Genomic DNA, 15,967 nt, shown 5'->3' on the forward strand with positions numbered 1-15,967 from the left:
GCACGGCTTGGCACGGGGCAGGGCAGCGGGGGGGGCCCCACGGCCCGGGGGACCCGCAGGAGCCTCCCGGAACCGCGAGCTGCGGGGCTCGGGCACGCTGCGAAGCGCCCCCGGTAGCCGCACGCCCCGGGAACGGCGGCCCCGGCCCCGCAGCCCCCGGAGGCAGCGCGGTGCGGAGCGGGGCTGTGCGCAGGGACGGGGCTGGGGCTGCGCTGCCGGCCGCGGGGTCCTTGCTCCGGGGTCCCTTTGTGCCAGACCCAGTCCCTCCAGCAACGAGCGCATTTGGCTGCTCGGAGCCTGAGGACAGGAATTTCCCAGCAGGGAAATCCGATCGGGAAGCGGTAACCCTCCCGGGAGACAGCAGAGATCGTCTCGGCCCCAGCACAAAGATGCCTCTTTTCAGCTGGGCTGCGAAGAGCCCAGGCAGGGAGCGCTTCCCCCCCACCCCACGCACCTGGTCCCCAACCGAGGCCTCGCTCCCCGTGCCCAGCACCGCTCCCCTGGCACACCTGGGGCAGGGAACAAGCCCCTTCCACCAGAGCCCTGTGCACCTGGCCATAGCCGGGTCCTGCCCCTCTCCATCCACTGCAGCCTCAGGCTGCCCCCCCAGTGCCTCGTTACAGCCTCACCCGCCCAGCTGCGCCCCCAAACCTGCACCCAGCCCTGCAGCCAGAGGTGCCACCTGCAGCCCCGTGCACTGCCATGCTGGGGGCACTGCTCTCGGTGCATGCACCTCGTTTCCCAGCCCCTGTGTGGCTCCTGCTTGCCAAGCCCAGTGAGCCGAGTGCCTCTGCCCACGGACAAGCCCTGCCACCATCAGCAAGAGGAGCCTGGGGGCGGATCGGCCGTGGCACCATGTGCAGCGCCTGGCAGGGACACGAAGATTGCAGGCAGGGACGTGGGGTTCCTGCGTGGGTCTGCGCACCCTCGGCAGCATCTCCCATCAGAGACAGCAGCCGCAGTGCCGCAGGGCCCAGCAGGCACGGAGCACACCTCGTCCTCGGTGCTGCTCACCCTTTGCACGCTTGGCTGCGCCGGGCTCCCTGTAATCTCCCTGCGCCGTTACCCTCGGGCGTCCCCTCCCTGTCGCAGGTGTCTGGAGGCAGCAGTACGCGCCCTGGGGCAGCCCCTGCAGCCGGCATCCGCCTTGGCACCCGCGAGCCTCCCTGCCTGCCCCACTCCTCTCGTCCCCAAGCACGGCCGGGTGAGCGGCAGCCCCGGTGGTGACCCCGCCGCAGCACCCAGCCGTGCTGTCTGCCGGGACGTGGCCCTGCCGCTGCCCGCGCCCAGCCCGCCAGCGTGACGGCACCCAGCTGCCTGTCCCCGCGCAGGAATGGTGCACAGGGTGCATGGCACAGGGTGAGTGGGTGCTCCCAGCCTCGCACGTCACACCGGCTTCCCACGCTGTCCTCCCCCTGGGGCCATGCTCAGCGATGAGGAGCCGGTCACCTGTGGCTCTGCAGGTGGATGCGGCTGGATGGGGGAAAAGGACCGGGTTGGGGCACGCAGGCACTGGTTCTGCAGGGTGGGCACAGCCCGGGGCAGGCCCCCAGCCGCTCTGTCCCAAAACGTCCCTGTGCCGTGCAGCCAGCATGGCCACCACCTCGGGGTGCGTGTCCTACAGTCCCACACCAGGTCCCTGCCCCATCAACTTGTCTCAGCTCTTTCCAGACCTGGGCAACATTTGACATCTGCAGTGATGAGTCCCACAGCTCTAGCAAGGAGACTGCTCTTTGTTGGCTGCCCTCCTGTCCCCTCTGTCACCTCTTCTCCAAGCTGGAGAGCTCCAGCCCCTTCATCCCGGCTTCCCAGGGCCCTGGCTCATGGCCCATGTTTCCCCCCCCAGGGCAGGATGCCTGTTGGGTGCTTGTGTCCCCACCCTGGCTGCAGCCTGGCTGCTGGGGCTGGGATGGGGCCATAGTAAATGATTTCTCAGGTAATAGCACGACGCAGAGCTGCTGCTGCCTCGGGCACAGCTGCAGAACGTGCTGAGAGGTTCAGTACCCAAAGGTTATGTGCGTGGCAGCCCCTCCCCAACCCCACACAGATATAAACCCCTGCTGACCCGCGCCAGCCGTCGGCGTCCTCAGGGAGCACCATGAAAGCCACCAGCATCTTGCTCGTGGGTATCCTTGCCCTGTGCGCGCAGCTGCAGCCGGCTGCCACAGCCACCGAGTACAAGGGTGAGTGCGGGGGTCCTCGGGGTGCCGCAGAGCGGGGCTGGCACAGGCTGGGCTCCCCCGCCAGGCTGAGGGCTGGGTGAGCAGGTAGCACCATCGTGGCGGTGCAGACCCCGCGACAGGCTGGGGCCAGGCACTGCCTGCGGGCTCCGCAGCCCTGAGGGGGCCACCAAGGTCTGTGCCATGCGGGCAGCGCAGGGGCGAGGAGGGCTTGGTGACCGTGGGAGCACCGAGGGAGCCCTCCTGCCCGTGGCTGCACCTCGATGGTGGGACAGGAGGCCCTGGAGGGACAGAGAATTCCCCAGGCATCCCCATGAATGCAGCTGTCCTCCACTAAGGAAGCTCCAGGCCAGAGCCCAGAGGAAGGGGTGTCTGCGTTTCGCCCTGTCCCTCTGTGTTGGTGTGGGGAAGCCAAGCAGCTGCCGTGCAGCCACGCCGTGCCCCTGCCCACCCTGGGGCACCTTGCTTGGTGCAGCAACGCTCCCCTTTAATCGTTCACCGTGCTCCCACAAGGGAGGAGACGGGACCTGGGCACCTTCCCTGCCACCCGCAGAGTGGCTGCGGTCACCCAGGGGCTTGGGCACGGCGTGTGGTGGGGTCTGCACCGAGGGCGCTGCCACCCGCTGCTGTGGGAAACGCCGTGTGCTGGTCGGGGCGCAGGGCTGCTGCCTCTGAGCCCTCTGCCAGGATCCTGCCCGGGACGTGCCTCGGCACAGGGCTCACTGCCAGAGCCTCAGGAGCCCCCTGAACCATCGGGGCTGTCCTCAGCCTCTGTCGAGGAAGCTCCTGGCAGAGCGGGGGCAAGGACGGCAGCATCCCGAATGCGCTGCGTGGGTGGTGGGAGCCAAAGTATTTCTATCTCCCGGAACACGATGCCGACTGCGTGGGCTGGAGCCAGCGCAGCTGCTGGCCCTGCCGCCCAGCCCGGCAGCAGCACGCTCAGCCCCCCCCCAGCTGCTGCTGCTGGCTGCAGGCAGATCCAGCCGGAGCGGGCGCTCCGCAGAGTCCCGCGGGGGTCAAGGTATCGCCTCCAGGCAGCCCTGCAGGCACCTCGCCCTGCTCCCCACGGCTCCCTCCACGGTTTCTTCCTTGTCCCCTGCCACAAGCGCATTTCTGGGCTCCCGCCTGCTCCTGTCCTCCACGGTGGTGGCTGCTGTGCTGCAGTTTGTCTGCTGGCATCTGCACGTTCGCAGCCCTCCAGCTCCACCTCGCTCACCACCAGTACCCGGGAAATCCTGCGCTCCGCAGACTTTACGAGCCAAAGGGAACGATAAGAGCAATTATAGGATCAGCCAACTGAACAGGGTGATAAACCTCAAAGGCAGGCGCTGCTGGCAGCTCCAGCACAGGTGCAGCAGCGTGGATAGCGGTGGGGCCCTGGAGCTGCTGGGTGGGCAGCACTGGACCTGCAGCACCGCACTGCCCCTGCCCGGCCCCGCTGTGCCCAGCCCCAGGAGGGCCTGGAGGGTGCAGGTGATGGACACAGGCTGGTGGCTGTGGCCCTGTCCCTGCTGTGCCCCAGGGCTGCCCCCGCTGCAAGCATCCCGCAGGCAGCGTGGCTCTGGTGTCAGCACCGGCTCCTGTTACTGCATAAACACCCACGCTGGGGAGGGGACCGCAGGCAAACGCAAACAGTTACTGATTTACTGTAGCTCCACACCTTGCCGCATTGTTGACTGTGGGGTTAAATTACTTGGAAACAGACACTGGTCGAGACAAACAGCTCGTGACCTTGCAGCAGGGACCACCTGAGCCCTCACGGCCCTGCGCCTGCACGGGGCTCCAGGATGCTCCAGCCCAGAGCTGGGGCTGCCCGCGGTGCAGATGCGGTGCTGAGGGCACGTCCCTGCAGGAGGACCCCACTCACCCCCCACCCTGTGGAGGAGAGGCTGGGGCTGTGCCCAGGACAGGGCTGGGAGGCTCTGGGTGCCCCCCCGGCAGAGCAGCACAGCCCCGGCCCTGCAGCCAGGCAGCACCGGCACCGTGCAGGGACCTTCACGTCGTACCCGTGACTGAGCCAAACGCGCTGAGCCCAAACTGGAAGCTGTGAGCAAAGGGTCTGAGGGTCCCTGGGGCCCCCAGCACAGTGCCGGACCCCGAGGGAATTAAACCCACTGCTCTTGGAGATGACCATGAAGTGGCTGAGCAGCAAACGCTGATGAGGGCCGGGCAGCCACGCGGGGTGATTTCGATTGCTTGGCTCGCTGGGCCTGCTCAGATAGAGCCTGGCTTGGTGCTGCCCGGCACTGCCAGCCAACAGCCGGCGTGTGGGCTGCAGGAGGTGGGCGGCAGGGGGGCCTGGGGCTGCTCAGCCCCTGCAGCACTGTGCCTGCAGCACCGTGCACATGGGGGGCTCGCTCCCTGCCACCCCCAGCGGTGCTGCCTCCAGGCCAGGCTGACTCCTCGGGGCTGCAGGAGGCCGTGGGCACAGCGGGGAGCTGCAGGACAGGGCTGCATTGGGGTGGGACGGAGCTGCAGGAGGGGCACGAGCGAGCCCCACGTGCCAGGCGCCTTCCCGAGGAGGTGCAGGGCAGCCTGAAGGGCTCTTCAGTCAAGTAGCGAAAAGCTGTGCAAAAACAAGAGGCTGGAGCAGCAGCCAGGGGGGCTGCAGGGGCAGCAGAGCCGCAGCCCCGAGCACGCTGCCAGCTCCCCTGTGCCGCAGGGCAGCCGCAGCCCAGCCGGGGGCTGCACCCGAGCGTGCGGCTGCTGCTGGGGCACTGATGGGAAGGGTCGGAGCGTGGGCACCGCGTGCCCCACGCCTGCTGCCGCTACCAGCACAGCCCGGCCATGTGCCATGGGACCAGCAGCACCCCGGAGTGGGGTCACCACCGCTCAGCACCCCCCAGGACCGGGGCTGGGGGCGGCCGGGGGCTCCCCGTGTGCCGCAGCGGGCGATGCAGCGGTGGCGCTTGGCGGCTGTTCCTGCCGGGCAAGTTTTCGGCCAGACGCCTGCTCTGCTCGAGGCTTCCACTTCCTGGTCGGCAGCCAGGAGCGAGCAGATACCTGATACTTGGGGATTGTGCAACGGCTCGAAGGGGGAGCCTGGCCAGGCCAGTTCCTTATGAGCCACCCGGAAGGCAGTCCCCTCCCGCCTGGCCGGCCCCACCTGGAGAGGAGCTTAAAGCCCAGCGGGGTGGCCCTGCACGCGCAGAGCCGGCTCCCCTGCACCATGCCCAAGGCCAGCAGCGTGCTCGTCCTCGCAGGGCTCCTGGTTCTCTGGGCAGAGCTGCCGCCAGCATCCGCCCAGAATGTCACGAGTGAGTATGAGCGCCCGGCCCGGCCCCGTGCGAGCAGCCGGCATCGCTCCCAGCCCCAGGGCCTTGCTGGAGATGGGGGCCAGGGCCGGAGACCCCAGCCAGCGCCCGGCAGGGCCGTGCTCAGCAGCATCCCTGGCGCCAGCCCAGGGGCTGGAAGCAGCATCTCCCTCCTCCAGCCGGCAGCCCTTGCCCCGCTGCAGGGCCAGCAGCCCGGTGCCCACCCACACCGTGTGCCTTTGCCTTTCAGCGAAAGCCGGCGTGTGCCCGGACCCAGCGACAGAGGAAGCCAACTGCACAGTGGGGTGCCAGTCCGATGGCGACTGCGAGAGCACCCTCAAGTGCTGCCCGGCGGCCTGTGGCACGGCCTGCCTGGAGCCCGACGGTAACGGTCCCCCGCCCCGGCCCCGGGGCTGCTGCAAGCCCTGCTCCCGGCAGCTGACAGCACCGGGGCTCCCGGGGCTTGGCAGCAGCGTGGGGCCTGGGCTCCCGTTGTGTCTGGCTGCAGCACAGCTGCGGGGCCCTGCGGGGTCAGGGTGTGCTCCGGCGGGGCGGCCGCCTGGCACAGCGCACCCCCTGCCCCGGCTGGAGCTGGCCACGCTCGCCCCTTCCTCCTCCCGGCAGCACGGGGGGTTCTGAGCAGCCTCCCCAGGCACTGCTGGGTTGGTGCAGAGGGCAGGGGAGCCTGTGCCCGCTGCCCCTCGCACCCCTCGGGGACTGCTGGCTGCTCAGCCACGTCAGCCCAGGACGTTGCACTATTCCACCTCCCGACCCTCAGCCTGGGGAGCGTCTCCCAGCAGCACCATCCCCAGCCCTGCAGCCACCTGCTGGGGTGCGCTCACCGTGCCCGAGAGCAGCCCGGGCAGACGGACACAGGAGCTGGGGTGTGATAACGATATGATGTGATGTGATGTGATGTGATGTGATGCGATGATGATGTGATGTGATGTGATGTGATGTGATGTGATGTGATGTGATGTGATGTGATGATGATGATGATGATGATGATGATGTGATGCGAGCGCTCGGACATGAACCAGGGGCTGTGGCACCTCCATCGCCTCCTGCAGGGACGGAGCTGGCTGAGCCGTGCCGCAGCACAGGACAGCGCCGTGCGGAGCTGGGAGCCTGCAGCAGGCAGCAGCGGGCAGGGGGCGGCACAGCAGGAGCCCCACACGGGGCAGGCTGCCCGTGGGACACGTGCCCCTGCTGAGGCCATGCACCACAAGAGCCTGGCCGGGGCTCTCTGTGGCAAAAGCAGGGGACAGTGGGGCTGAGGCACCGCCAGGGCCCCGTGCCATGGCTCCATGCTCTGTGCCAGCCGTGCGCCCCTGAGGACAGGGCTGAGCGTGGGGCCCGCCACACCGGGGGGCGACTCTGTGCGTCCCCAGGGGTCCCAGGCTGGCGGCAGCACCAAGGGGCAGAGCTGCGGGCTGGGAGAGCCCTCAGCCCGTGCTGGGGTCCCCCTGCTGCAGGTGCCAGCGGGCAGGGTCGGGGCCGTGCCCGTGGCTCCTGGAGCTGCAGCGCCCAGCCCTGCCCCTGCTGCGGCCGCTGGGTCTCACGCTGCGCCCTTCCCGTTGCAGAGAAGCCCGGCACCTGCCCGCCCGTGAAGCCAGGGATCCCCATGCTGGGGCTCTGCGCTAACCAGTGCAAGACGGACTCCAACTGCCCCGGGAGCCTGAAGTGCTGCAGGAACGGCTGCGGCAAGGTCTCCTGCGTGACTCCCCACTACTGAGGTCAGTCGGGCACCCGCCCAGCCCCGGGGCTCCTGTGGCACGGGACCCGCTCCCCCAGCCCCCTGACAGCCCTCTGCTCCCTTTGCAGGCACAGCCTCCTGCTGCCAGCCCAGCCACAGGGAAGCTGCTGCCCGACGCGATGCCCGCACGTCCAGGCCCCCCGCGCCCTCCTGCCCCCTGGCTGGGCTCCCAGCTCAGAGCCTTCAGCCTCAGCTTCCTCCCTGGGGCCCGGCTCGGGGCGCGCCGCAGCCCCCCGTGCCCTGACCAATAAAGCAGCCTCTCCCTGCTGCACTCGTGGCCGCGTCTCCATCCCGCTGCGCCCCTGGCCAGGCAGCAGCTCCACTGCTCCTGGCCTCATCCTGCCCAAATGTGCCCGAATCAGCACAGCTGCTGCTGGCTCCTGGCAGAGGTGGCCTCTGGAGGGGTCTCAGCAGCCAGTCGCCCACCCCAGGCCAGCACTGTTCCTGCAGCCCAGGGCTCTGGGCCAGCCCAGGCCCCATTTCTCCAAGGGTCCCCAGCCTGTGCCCCTGCCCAGGGCTGCCCCCAGCCCCAGCCCCTCTGACATCCCCCCCGGCTGTTAGCAGACGTGCTCAGACAGGGCCATGAGGTGCAGCGGAGCAGAGCTAATCTCTGCTCTGCGGTGGCTCAGGGAGGTGGGAATGTGTGGCAGGGGGTCCCGGGTGCTGCTGGTGCTCACAATGGCACGAGCATCCCCCAGGCCTGCTCCACGCGCTCCCAGCCCTGCAGCAGGACTCTGCCCATGGCAGGAGCCTGAAGGAGCCACGGACAGGGAACCCCACACGTCCCTGCCCCATCCCTGCCCGACCCTGCCCTTGTGCTGCCCCTGCCCCTGCCCCATCCGCCCCCAGCCTGCTCAGACCTGGTCCCTTCTGCTCCTGCCCAGCTCTCCCATGCACCTCGCAGCTCCCCGCAGGAGCCCTGGCTCCCTGCCCCTCTCACGGCCACCCTGCTCCAGCTCCCAGAGCCAGCAGGAGCTGAGGAGCCCCCAGACCAGCCCAAACGGCCCCCCAGGATCAGGTGGGCACGGCGGGGACAGCAGGCACAGCCTCCCCCAGCTCTCCCATGTCCCGTTCCCACGCTGGGGCTCTGCAGGGAGCAGGGTTTGGGGAGCGCCTCCCACACCCCCCAGCCCGGCTGCTCGCGGGTCACCAGTGACCTGGAAAGGGCGCACGGAGGATGCGCCGGCTGCAGGCCAGGAGCCCGGCACTACCCTGGGATCTCCCCCAGGCCAGGTTGTTCCCACCCGGCGCTCCCACGGGACGGAGCAGCTCGGCCAGCCCCCACCCAGCAGGGTTTAAATCCCGGCTGCCGGGGCGCAGCGGCACAGCTCCCCGCAGCAGCATGATGCCAGGCGCTGGCACCCTGGTGCTGGTGCTCCTGGCCCTGTGCGTGGGGCTTCCCCCGTCCCCAGCCCAGCAGCCCCGAGCAGGGGACCATGGCGCTGCCCCCACTGCCGGCCCCCTGCTGCGCCGTGCCCCGCGGGGCCGCAGGCTGCCAGCCACCCCACCGGCCCCGGGCAAAGCAGGCGAGTGCCCGGCAGCGGGGAGCAGCCCCCCGCGCCCCAGCAGGCTGTACTGCCTCTCCGACCACAGCTGCCCCGGGGCCGAGAAGTGCTGCCGCCGCGGGGACGTCCGCGCCTGCCTCCTCCCTGCCACAGGTACAGCCAGACACGAGGGATGGGGTGCGGGGGGCTGCCGGCCGCAGGAGCCAGTGGGGTGCCCAGGGGACCCCCACTCCCCGGCACGCCGTGCACCGAGCGTCTCCCCCCGCAGAGAGCCCAGGCTACTGCCCCCGTGCCGGCCCCAGCGGGGCGAGCTGTGGGGTGAGCTGCAGCAACGACACCGCCTGCGGCCCTGCAGAGAAGTGCTGCACCCACAGCTGCTGCGCACGCTGCCTGCCCGCACAGCCAGGTGAGGCACCGGCCCCTCGCCCCCCGGGACACCGCGGGCACCCTGCGGGGCAGGGGGATGGATGGTGGCCACCGGAGCCGTCCCTGCCCGAGCCTGGGCTGCAAACCCACGGGTCCACAGCCCCCCATCGCTGTGTGGGGACACAGGGGTGCTGGGGGGGCAGCGGGCTCCAAGCCGCTCCCTGAGCCCCTGCCCCCCTGCAGCCAAACCCGGCCTCTGCCCTCGGAAGCGAGCGCGGCGCGGCACAGCAGCGTGCCCCAGCCGCTGCGCTGACGACAGGGACTGCCCCGGGGACCACAAGTGCTGCTTCTCCGGCTGCGGCCTGGCCTGCACCTCCCCGCACACAGGTACCCCCCCAGACCCTCTGCTAGGTGTGAATGCTCCGTGCACTCCTGTGCACCCCCCTGCAGACCCTGCAGCCCCCTGGTTGTGGGCAGGGGGTGCGCGGCTCCTCCCCAGCACCGCAGCGTACCCAGGCGGTGCCTCTGCCCGGGTACGGCCCTGACCCTCCGTGCCCCCCAGGAGCAGACCCACGGGACAGCAGAGGGCAGGGCTGGCACCGGGCTGGGATGGGGGGCAGGATGGGGGGGCTGGATGGACCCCGAGGCCATGACCCAATCATGGGCATGGCTGGGCACGGTGCTCGGGGCCGCTGTCTTGCAGCAAAGCCCGGTGCGTGCCCCGTGGTGCTGCGGGGCTCCCTGGGGCCCTGCCAGGAGCTGTGTGACACCGACGGAGACTGCCCGGGGGCGAGGAAATGCTGCTCCACCGGCTGCGGACACATCTGCAAAGCGCCCACTGAGGGTAAAGCCGCCAGTGCCGCCGGGGGGGCAAGACCCCGCCACGTCCCCATCCTGTCCCCCTCCACACTGACCCCCTTCCTGCTCCCCTTTCGCCCTCCCGGCGTTCTGGGAGCTGCCCCTCACCCTGCCCCTCCTGGGGGGCGAGGGGCTCACCCCGTTGGGCAGTGCAGCTCCCTCACCCGCTCCCTCTGCGTGCCCCCAGCCCGGCCGGGGCTCTGCCCCCCCGCAGCCGCCGGTGTCGGAGCAGGCGAGTGCCTCACGCTGTGCCTGCAGGACGAGGACTGCCCCCCCAGCCTCAAGTGCTGCCTGCGGGACTGCGGCCGGGCGTGCGTCCCCCCGCTGCAGGGTAAGGCCAGCCCCAAACCCTGCCCGCAGGGGAAGGCACGGTGTGGCCCCAGCAGCCCGGCACCGTGCGGGGGGCCAGGCTGCAGAGATCCAGCCTGGGGGGGCAGAGGGGAGGCAGCGTGCTCCCCCTGCACTGACCGCTGCGTGCGTCCCTTCCAGGCACAGCCTAGCCCTGGCTGGGGAGGGTGTCACCAGGATCTGTCATTTTGGGGCCATTCCCAGCCCGTGCCATCGCGTCTCCGTGACGAGCCCGAGGTGCGAGGCGAAGCCCCACGTCCTGCTCCCGCTGCGCCTGCCCGGCCCGTGCCAGGCGCAGGTGCCCCCGCTCCGCTTGGAAGCACCAAGACCGAATAAAGCAGCTCCTGGCAGCCCGGCTGCGGGCAGTCCCCGTGGTTTGCTGGGGGGACGTGGTGCAGGCAGGGGGTGCAGGCAGGGGGTGCAGGCAGGGGGGTGCAGGCAGGGGGTGCAGGCAGGGGGGTGCAGGCAGGGGGGTGCAGGCAGGTGCCATGCTGGGTGCCCAGCTCCAGCAGCCGCGGGGCAGGGAGAGGCTCCGCTCCCACGTGGGTGCCTCCTGGGCACCCCCACCCCCGGTGACCGTCCCGGCGGGTCCCAGGACACATCGCAGCCGTCCCGGCAGTCAGGGACAGGAGTGCCAGAAACCTGTTGACTCAGATTCCTTGCACCGAGGTTCATTTGCATCCCGGAGTGTGAAACCTGGTTGGAAATGCAGGCAGGGCAGACGAAGCGCCCGGCATGGAGAGGGGCAGGGAGCAGCCCCCACGTGCCGGGGCCCCGCAGGCCCTGCTGCCCCCCTGGTCCCAGCCCAGCCCATCACCCTGACACCTCCCTGGGCTCCCCAGGGCTCCCCTGGCCCCAAGCAGCACTGTGTAGGGAGGCAGAGCCAGGCTGCGGGGCAGCACCGCAGGGGCTGAGCAGGGGCCGAGCCCTGGGGTCTGCCCGCAGCCCCCACCCTCAGGGGGTGAGGGGCAAGGGGGGGCTGCAGGACCCCCGGGCAGGGCTGCGGCAGGACAGGGCACTGCGCCGTGGGGCAACACCCGCACGACCTCAGCCACCCGGGTCCTGTCCCTGTCCTGTCCCTCGGGTCATCCCGACCCCAAAGCGCGGCGCGGCTGGAGATAAGCGTCCCGGCTGGCGGGGCGCCCGGCTTCTGGGAGCCTCCCTCCTCCCCGGGGCAGCCACCCTGCACCCCAGCACCGCGGCCACAGACGTTAAACCCAGCCTGGTGCCAGCGCCCGGCGGCACCATGAGCCCGGGGCTCTGCCTCCTCCTGGGCCTCCTCATCCTCGGGGCAGAGCCGGGCACCGCAGCAGGGCAGGAGGGAGGTGAGTACCCGCGGGCAAACCCAGCAGCAGCCGGGCAGGGGCAGCCCGGGGCTGGCTCCTCGCACCCCGACTCCCCTTGCCCCCTGCCCCCTGGGTCCCTCCTCGCCTCGTGCTGCCGTGAGCCCTCATCCTGACAGCGTGGGGAGGGGGTCCCTGTGCCCAGGTGGCTGCAGAGCCCACCCCACGGCCCCGCTGCCTCGGGGAGCCCTGCAGGTAGCTCGTGGTGGACGCAGCCCCCCCCGGGTGCCCCCGTCCTGCCCTGCGTGGGATGAAGCAGGGGCAGAGCAGCCCAGTGCAGTGCTCTCCTGACGCCTCCTGACATCGGGAGGTTTCCTTTGTTTGTGCCCAGCAGCTGCTGTTTGCAGTGAAACCTCCCAGCAGCGTCTCTGTTTGCAGCCCAAACAGCGCAGCGCTGCCAGGAGCAGCCGAGGGATGTTTGCAAAAACTGCTGCCCCCCAGGCAGCCCCCGCACAACGGGCAGGAGCCCCGCACAGGCGTGGGCAGCCGTGGCCAAGGGCAGGGGCTTTCCCGGCACAGCCAAGGGGAGCGCAGGGTGCCCCGAGCCCGTGGCCGTGCCCCAGCACCCGGCACCCAGCACCCAGGCACGGTGCCCGGCTCCACAGCTGGCCAGGGGGGTCGGCATCACCCGGAACCCCCCCGCTGAGGCTTCCCCTCTCCCCAGCCCACCCCGGTGTCTGCCCCCGGTTCCTGGCCAGCCCCCACCACGTGCGGTGCCCCAACGCCTGCAGCGATGACAGAGGGTGCCCCCCGGAGCAGAAATGCTGCTTCACCGGCTGCGGCCTCGGCTGCGTGATGCCGCTGGGGAGCAGCAGCAGCGACTTCCCCCCCCCCGGGGAGGTGGACTGGAGCCTCAGCCAGGCGGAGGAAACGCACCGAGGTGACAAGGGGGGAGTGCTGGGGGTCCCCGGCCCCATGTGCAGCGTGGGCGGCTCAGAGCCCCTCTGATGGGGGCTGTCCCGTGGGAAGGAGAGGCGGCAGGGGAGGGGGTGCACGTGGCGGTTGGGGTGCTCAGGGATGTCCCTCACCGTCACCTGGAGGGGCCCCACTGCATGGAGCCCATGCAGAGCCTCCCCTGAGCTCGGCTGCCACCCCCTGAGAGGCTGAGCTGCAGCAGCGCCCTTGCAGCCCCCCCCCGGGCTGTGCTCCCCTCCCCAGTCCCCCATGGAGGGGACCCAGCGCCCACCCCGCAGCAGAGCGGGGTTGAGGGGGCTGCAGCCAGCTGGTGCTGCCCCGACACCCCCTGTCCTGCCGCAGGGGAGCCACAGAAGCCGGGGACGTGCCCCCAGGACTTCGGGCACTGCCTCCACCTGGAGCCCCCCCTGTGCACCAACGACTCGCTGTGTCCCGGCTGGCACAAGTGCTGCCCCCATGGGTGCCGGCTCCGCTGCACCCCTCCTGCAGAAGGTACATCCCTGGCACAGCCCCCAGCGTCCTGCTGATGAAGTTTTGGCCCCTTTTGGCCCCCAGCCCCATCCCCATCCCTGTCCCTGCCCCATCCCCGCAGCTCCCCACACCCCGCAGGCAGCCCCCTGCCCATGGCCCCAGCACCAGGAGGGAGCAGCTTGGGGGGGGGGGGGCTGGGATGAGGCACGAGGAGGGGTCCAGGGCACAGCCCGGGGGGGTTCTGGCCCAGGCAGGTTTCCCAGCACTGCCCGGGGGTCCCGGGCATGGCTCAGGGCGCGGTGCCGCAGACACGTGCCACCTCCCCGCCGCACCGGGACCCTGCGGTGGCCGCGAGCTGCGCTTCTTCTACAACGTCACCTCCGGGCGCTGCGGGACGTTCCCCTACGGCGGCTGCGGGGGCAACCCCAACAACTTCGGGACGCGGGCAGCGTGCCACCGGGCGTGCCTGGGACACGGTGAGGGGCTGGGGAGCCCTGGGATGCGTGGGGCACAGCGGGGCTGGGGGCTGCAGGATGGGACAGGGGGGGATGGAGGTGTGTGGCTGGAGAACCCCGGGGCAGGGCAGGGCAGCGGGTTGTGTCCTGCCAGCACCCAGGGGTGCCGAAGCCTCACACCCGCTCTGCTCTGCCAGAGAAACCCAAACCTGGGGAGTGCCCAGCGGGGCTGCCGGGGCTGCCAGGGCCATGCCAGGAGGAGTGCGGAGGTGACAGCGACTGCCCCGGCTCACAGAAGTGCTGCAACAGCAGCTGCGGGAACCAGTGCCTGCCCCCAGCCCCGGCCAGTGAGACGGGATGGGATGGGATGGGATGGGATGGGATGGGATGGGATGGGACGGGACGGGACGGGACGGGACGGGACGGGACGGGACGGGACGGGACGGGATGGGATGGGACGGGACAGGATGGGATGGGATGGGATGGGATGGGATGGGATGGGGATGGGGTGGGGTGGGGTGGGATGGGATGGGACAGGACGGGATGGGATGGGATGGAACGGGACAGGACCCCGTGCCGCTGCCAACCCGTTCTTTGCCCTGCAGGGAAGGCCGGCTTCTGCCCGGCCAGCGCGGGGCTGTTCCCCAGCTATGACTGCAGGGAGTGGTGCCAGCGAGACGCCGACTGCCCCGGCGCGGAGAAGTGCTGCCTGCGCGGCTGTGACTCCGTGTGCCTGCGCCCGGCCCGAGGTTGGAGCCGCCAGGCACCCTGCTGGGCCCCCATCACGGCCCCCAGGCCCCCCCAGCCGCACTGCCCCCTGCCTTGCAGAGAAGCCGGGGATCTGCCCCCTGACGGAGGCGGCACCGTGGACCCAGGCCCCGTGCCAGGCGTCCTGTGCAGAGGACGGGCAGTGCCCGGGGGACGAGAAGTGCTGCAGCAGCCGCCGATGTGGCCGGGTCTGCCTGGCTCCTGAACGAGGTGAGGGGACGGCCACGGGGCCGGGTGCGGGGCCCAGGCTCTGCCCAGCCCCTGCAGCACGCGGGGAGCCTGGGCCCAGCTCCGACCTCTTCAGGGCACGGTGCGCGGGGCTGCGGCCATCAGAGGGGCCCCACGGGGCCGGGACAGCGACATCCAAGCCCGCTCCCCATGGGAGAGCTTCCTGTGGCTCCGCTGCCCCCTTCCCACCTCTCTTTCAGACAAACCCGGCCAGTGCCCAAAGGTGAGGCCACGGCAGGCACCGGAGCCGTGCGCGGAGGAGGACGCCTGTGGCCACGACAGGGACTGTCCCCGGCAGGAGAAATGCTGCTTCGGCGGCTGCGCCATGCGCTGCACACGCCCTGCCAGGGGTAACCGCCAGCAGCCCCCGGCTCCGCACCGGGCACAGGGCACGGAGCAGCAGCGTGAGCAACGCTGGAGCCGGGGGGGCTGCCCTCACCCTGCCCCCCTCCTGCAGAGCACCCCGGGGAGTGCCCCCGGGCTGAGCCGTGCTGGGACCCTCGGCGCAGGCACAGGAGCCAGTGCCTGGACGACAGCGCCTGCCGGCGGGACCAGAAGTGCTGCAGCTCCGGCTGCGCCTGGGTGTGCGTGGCCGTGGCCGTGCCTGGAGGTAGCGGGGAGCATTGTGCCTGCTGGGCAGCGACACACCGGCCCTGCAGCCAGCTGGGGCTGACCGCAGGCGGCTGTGCCCGCAGAGAGCCAGGACGGAGCCCCCGGGCAGTGCGTGCAGGAGTGTGCCACCGACCTGCAGTGCCCCCAGGGACAGAGGTGCACCAGCACCGGCTGCGGCCGTGTCTGCGGGGACGTCCCTGGAGGTGGGTGCTAGCTGGCAGCCCTGGGGGCCGCAGTGCCGTGCCCCACAGATGGGTGCCCCAACATTGAGGGGTGCCCCACGGCAGGCACTCTGCCCTGCAGGGAGGGTGGGAGCGTGCCCCATCCCCAGGGGAGGTGGGACGTGCTGGGACCTGTGCAGCTTCCATGAGGAGTGTCCCTGGGGCCACAAGTGCTGCAGCGAGGGCTGCAGCTGTGTCTGCAGCGGGTTCCTGACAGTGAGGAGGCTGCGGTGCAGGTGCCATCACCAGGAGGCACAGCGGGACATCGGCCCTGGGGGGAGGCAGAAAGGGCCACAGCCCTGGGGGGCCCAGCTCAGTGTCACCATGGGGGCAGCAAGAGCCAGCTCCGGGCAGCAGCGCTCCTTTGGGGCCTGGGGACCCAGAGGGACGTGGAGCAGGAGGGAGCTCTCTTGGCCATGCCCAGACCCCATGGGGCTATGACCCTGGCTGCTGATTCTCACCCCTGCAGCCTCAGGGCTCCCCAAAACACATCCTCCCCTCCAGGTGCTGCGTGATGGGAGAGCAGCAGCTCCGTGGCAGGAAGGTGCCGTTGTTCCGGGACACTGGGTGGCCACAGCCCCAAACTGGCCTGTCCCCTTCTTGCCACTGCCAGCAATAAAGCACGTGCTCACCATCTCCGGCTGCTTCCACGTCTCCGCGTTGCCGGCCTGGCCCGGGGCAGCCCCC

At 70.6% G+C, this 15,967-nt stretch overlaps 2 protein-coding genes across 6 annotated transcripts; both read left to right on the forward strand.

Annotated features, from left to right (window-relative positions):
* Positions 1–2,222: 2,222 nt before the first annotated feature.
* Positions 2,223–7,461, forward strand: LOC137865479 (WAP four-disulfide core domain protein 2-like). Its single transcript, XM_068700574.1, has 4 exons — positions 2,223–5,437; positions 5,685–5,819; positions 7,018–7,170; positions 7,259–7,461. Exons 1-3 carry the CDS (start codon positions 5,242–5,244, stop codon positions 7,167–7,169), a joined length of 483 nt encoding a protein of 160 aa, XP_068556675.1. The 5' UTR covers positions 2,223–5,241; the 3' UTR covers position 7,170; positions 7,259–7,461.
* A 3,971-nt stretch (positions 7,462–11,432) lies between these two features.
* LOC137865512 (uncharacterized) lies at positions 11,433–15,916 on the forward strand. 5 transcript variants are annotated; one of them, XM_068700626.1, is made up of 11 exons: positions 11,433–11,592; positions 12,275–12,490; positions 12,868–13,017; positions 13,290–13,472; positions 13,649–13,798; positions 14,057–14,200; positions 14,280–14,429; positions 14,648–14,797; positions 14,905–15,057; positions 15,143–15,262; positions 15,785–15,916. In XM_068700626.1, exons 1-11 carry the CDS (start codon positions 11,514–11,516, stop codon positions 15,793–15,795), a joined length of 1,506 nt encoding a protein of 501 aa, XP_068556727.1. In that variant the 5' UTR covers positions 11,433–11,513; the 3' UTR covers positions 15,796–15,916. The 5 variants fall into 5 exon arrangements, with proteins under 5 accessions (XP_068556727.1, XP_068556728.1, XP_068556726.1 ...); XM_068700627.1 differs by lacking the exon at positions 15,785–15,916 and adding an exon at positions 15,484–15,617; XM_068700625.1 differs by having other exon boundaries at positions 14,905–15,262.
* The last annotated feature ends 51 nt before the right edge of the window (positions 15,917–15,967 follow it).

Source organism: Anas acuta, chromosome 16 (assembly GCF_963932015.1).
Source record: "Anas acuta chromosome 16, bAnaAcu1.1, whole genome shotgun sequence".
Lineage (NCBI taxonomy): Eukaryota > Metazoa > Chordata > Aves > Anseriformes > Anatidae > Anas > Anas acuta.

Bases quoted from the DNA above. Each gene is read 5' to 3' on its own strand.
- LOC137865479 (XM_068700574.1), top strand. From the start codon at position 5,242: ATGAGCCACCCGGAAGGCAGTCCCCTCCCGCCTGGCCGGCCCCACCTG. The intron at 5,438-5,684 runs GTGAGTATGAGC...TTTGCCTTTCAG, and splicing joins ATCCGCCCAGAATGTCACGA to CGAAAGCCGGCGTGTGCCCG. The intron at 5,820-7,017 runs GTAACGGTCCCC...TTCCCGTTGCAG, and splicing joins GGCCTGCCTGGAGCCCGACG to AGAAGCCCGGCACCTGCCCG.
- LOC137865512 (XM_068700622.1), top strand. From the start codon at position 11,514: ATGAGCCCGGGGCTCTGCCTCCTCCTGGGCCTCCTCATCCTCGGGGCA. The intron at 13,473-13,648 runs GTGAGGGGCTGG...CTGCTCTGCCAG, and splicing joins CCGGGCGTGCCTGGGACACG to AGAAACCCAAACCTGGGGAG. The intron at 14,201-14,279 runs GTTGGAGCCGCC...CCTGCCTTGCAG, and splicing joins GTGCCTGCGCCCGGCCCGAG to AGAAGCCGGGGATCTGCCCC.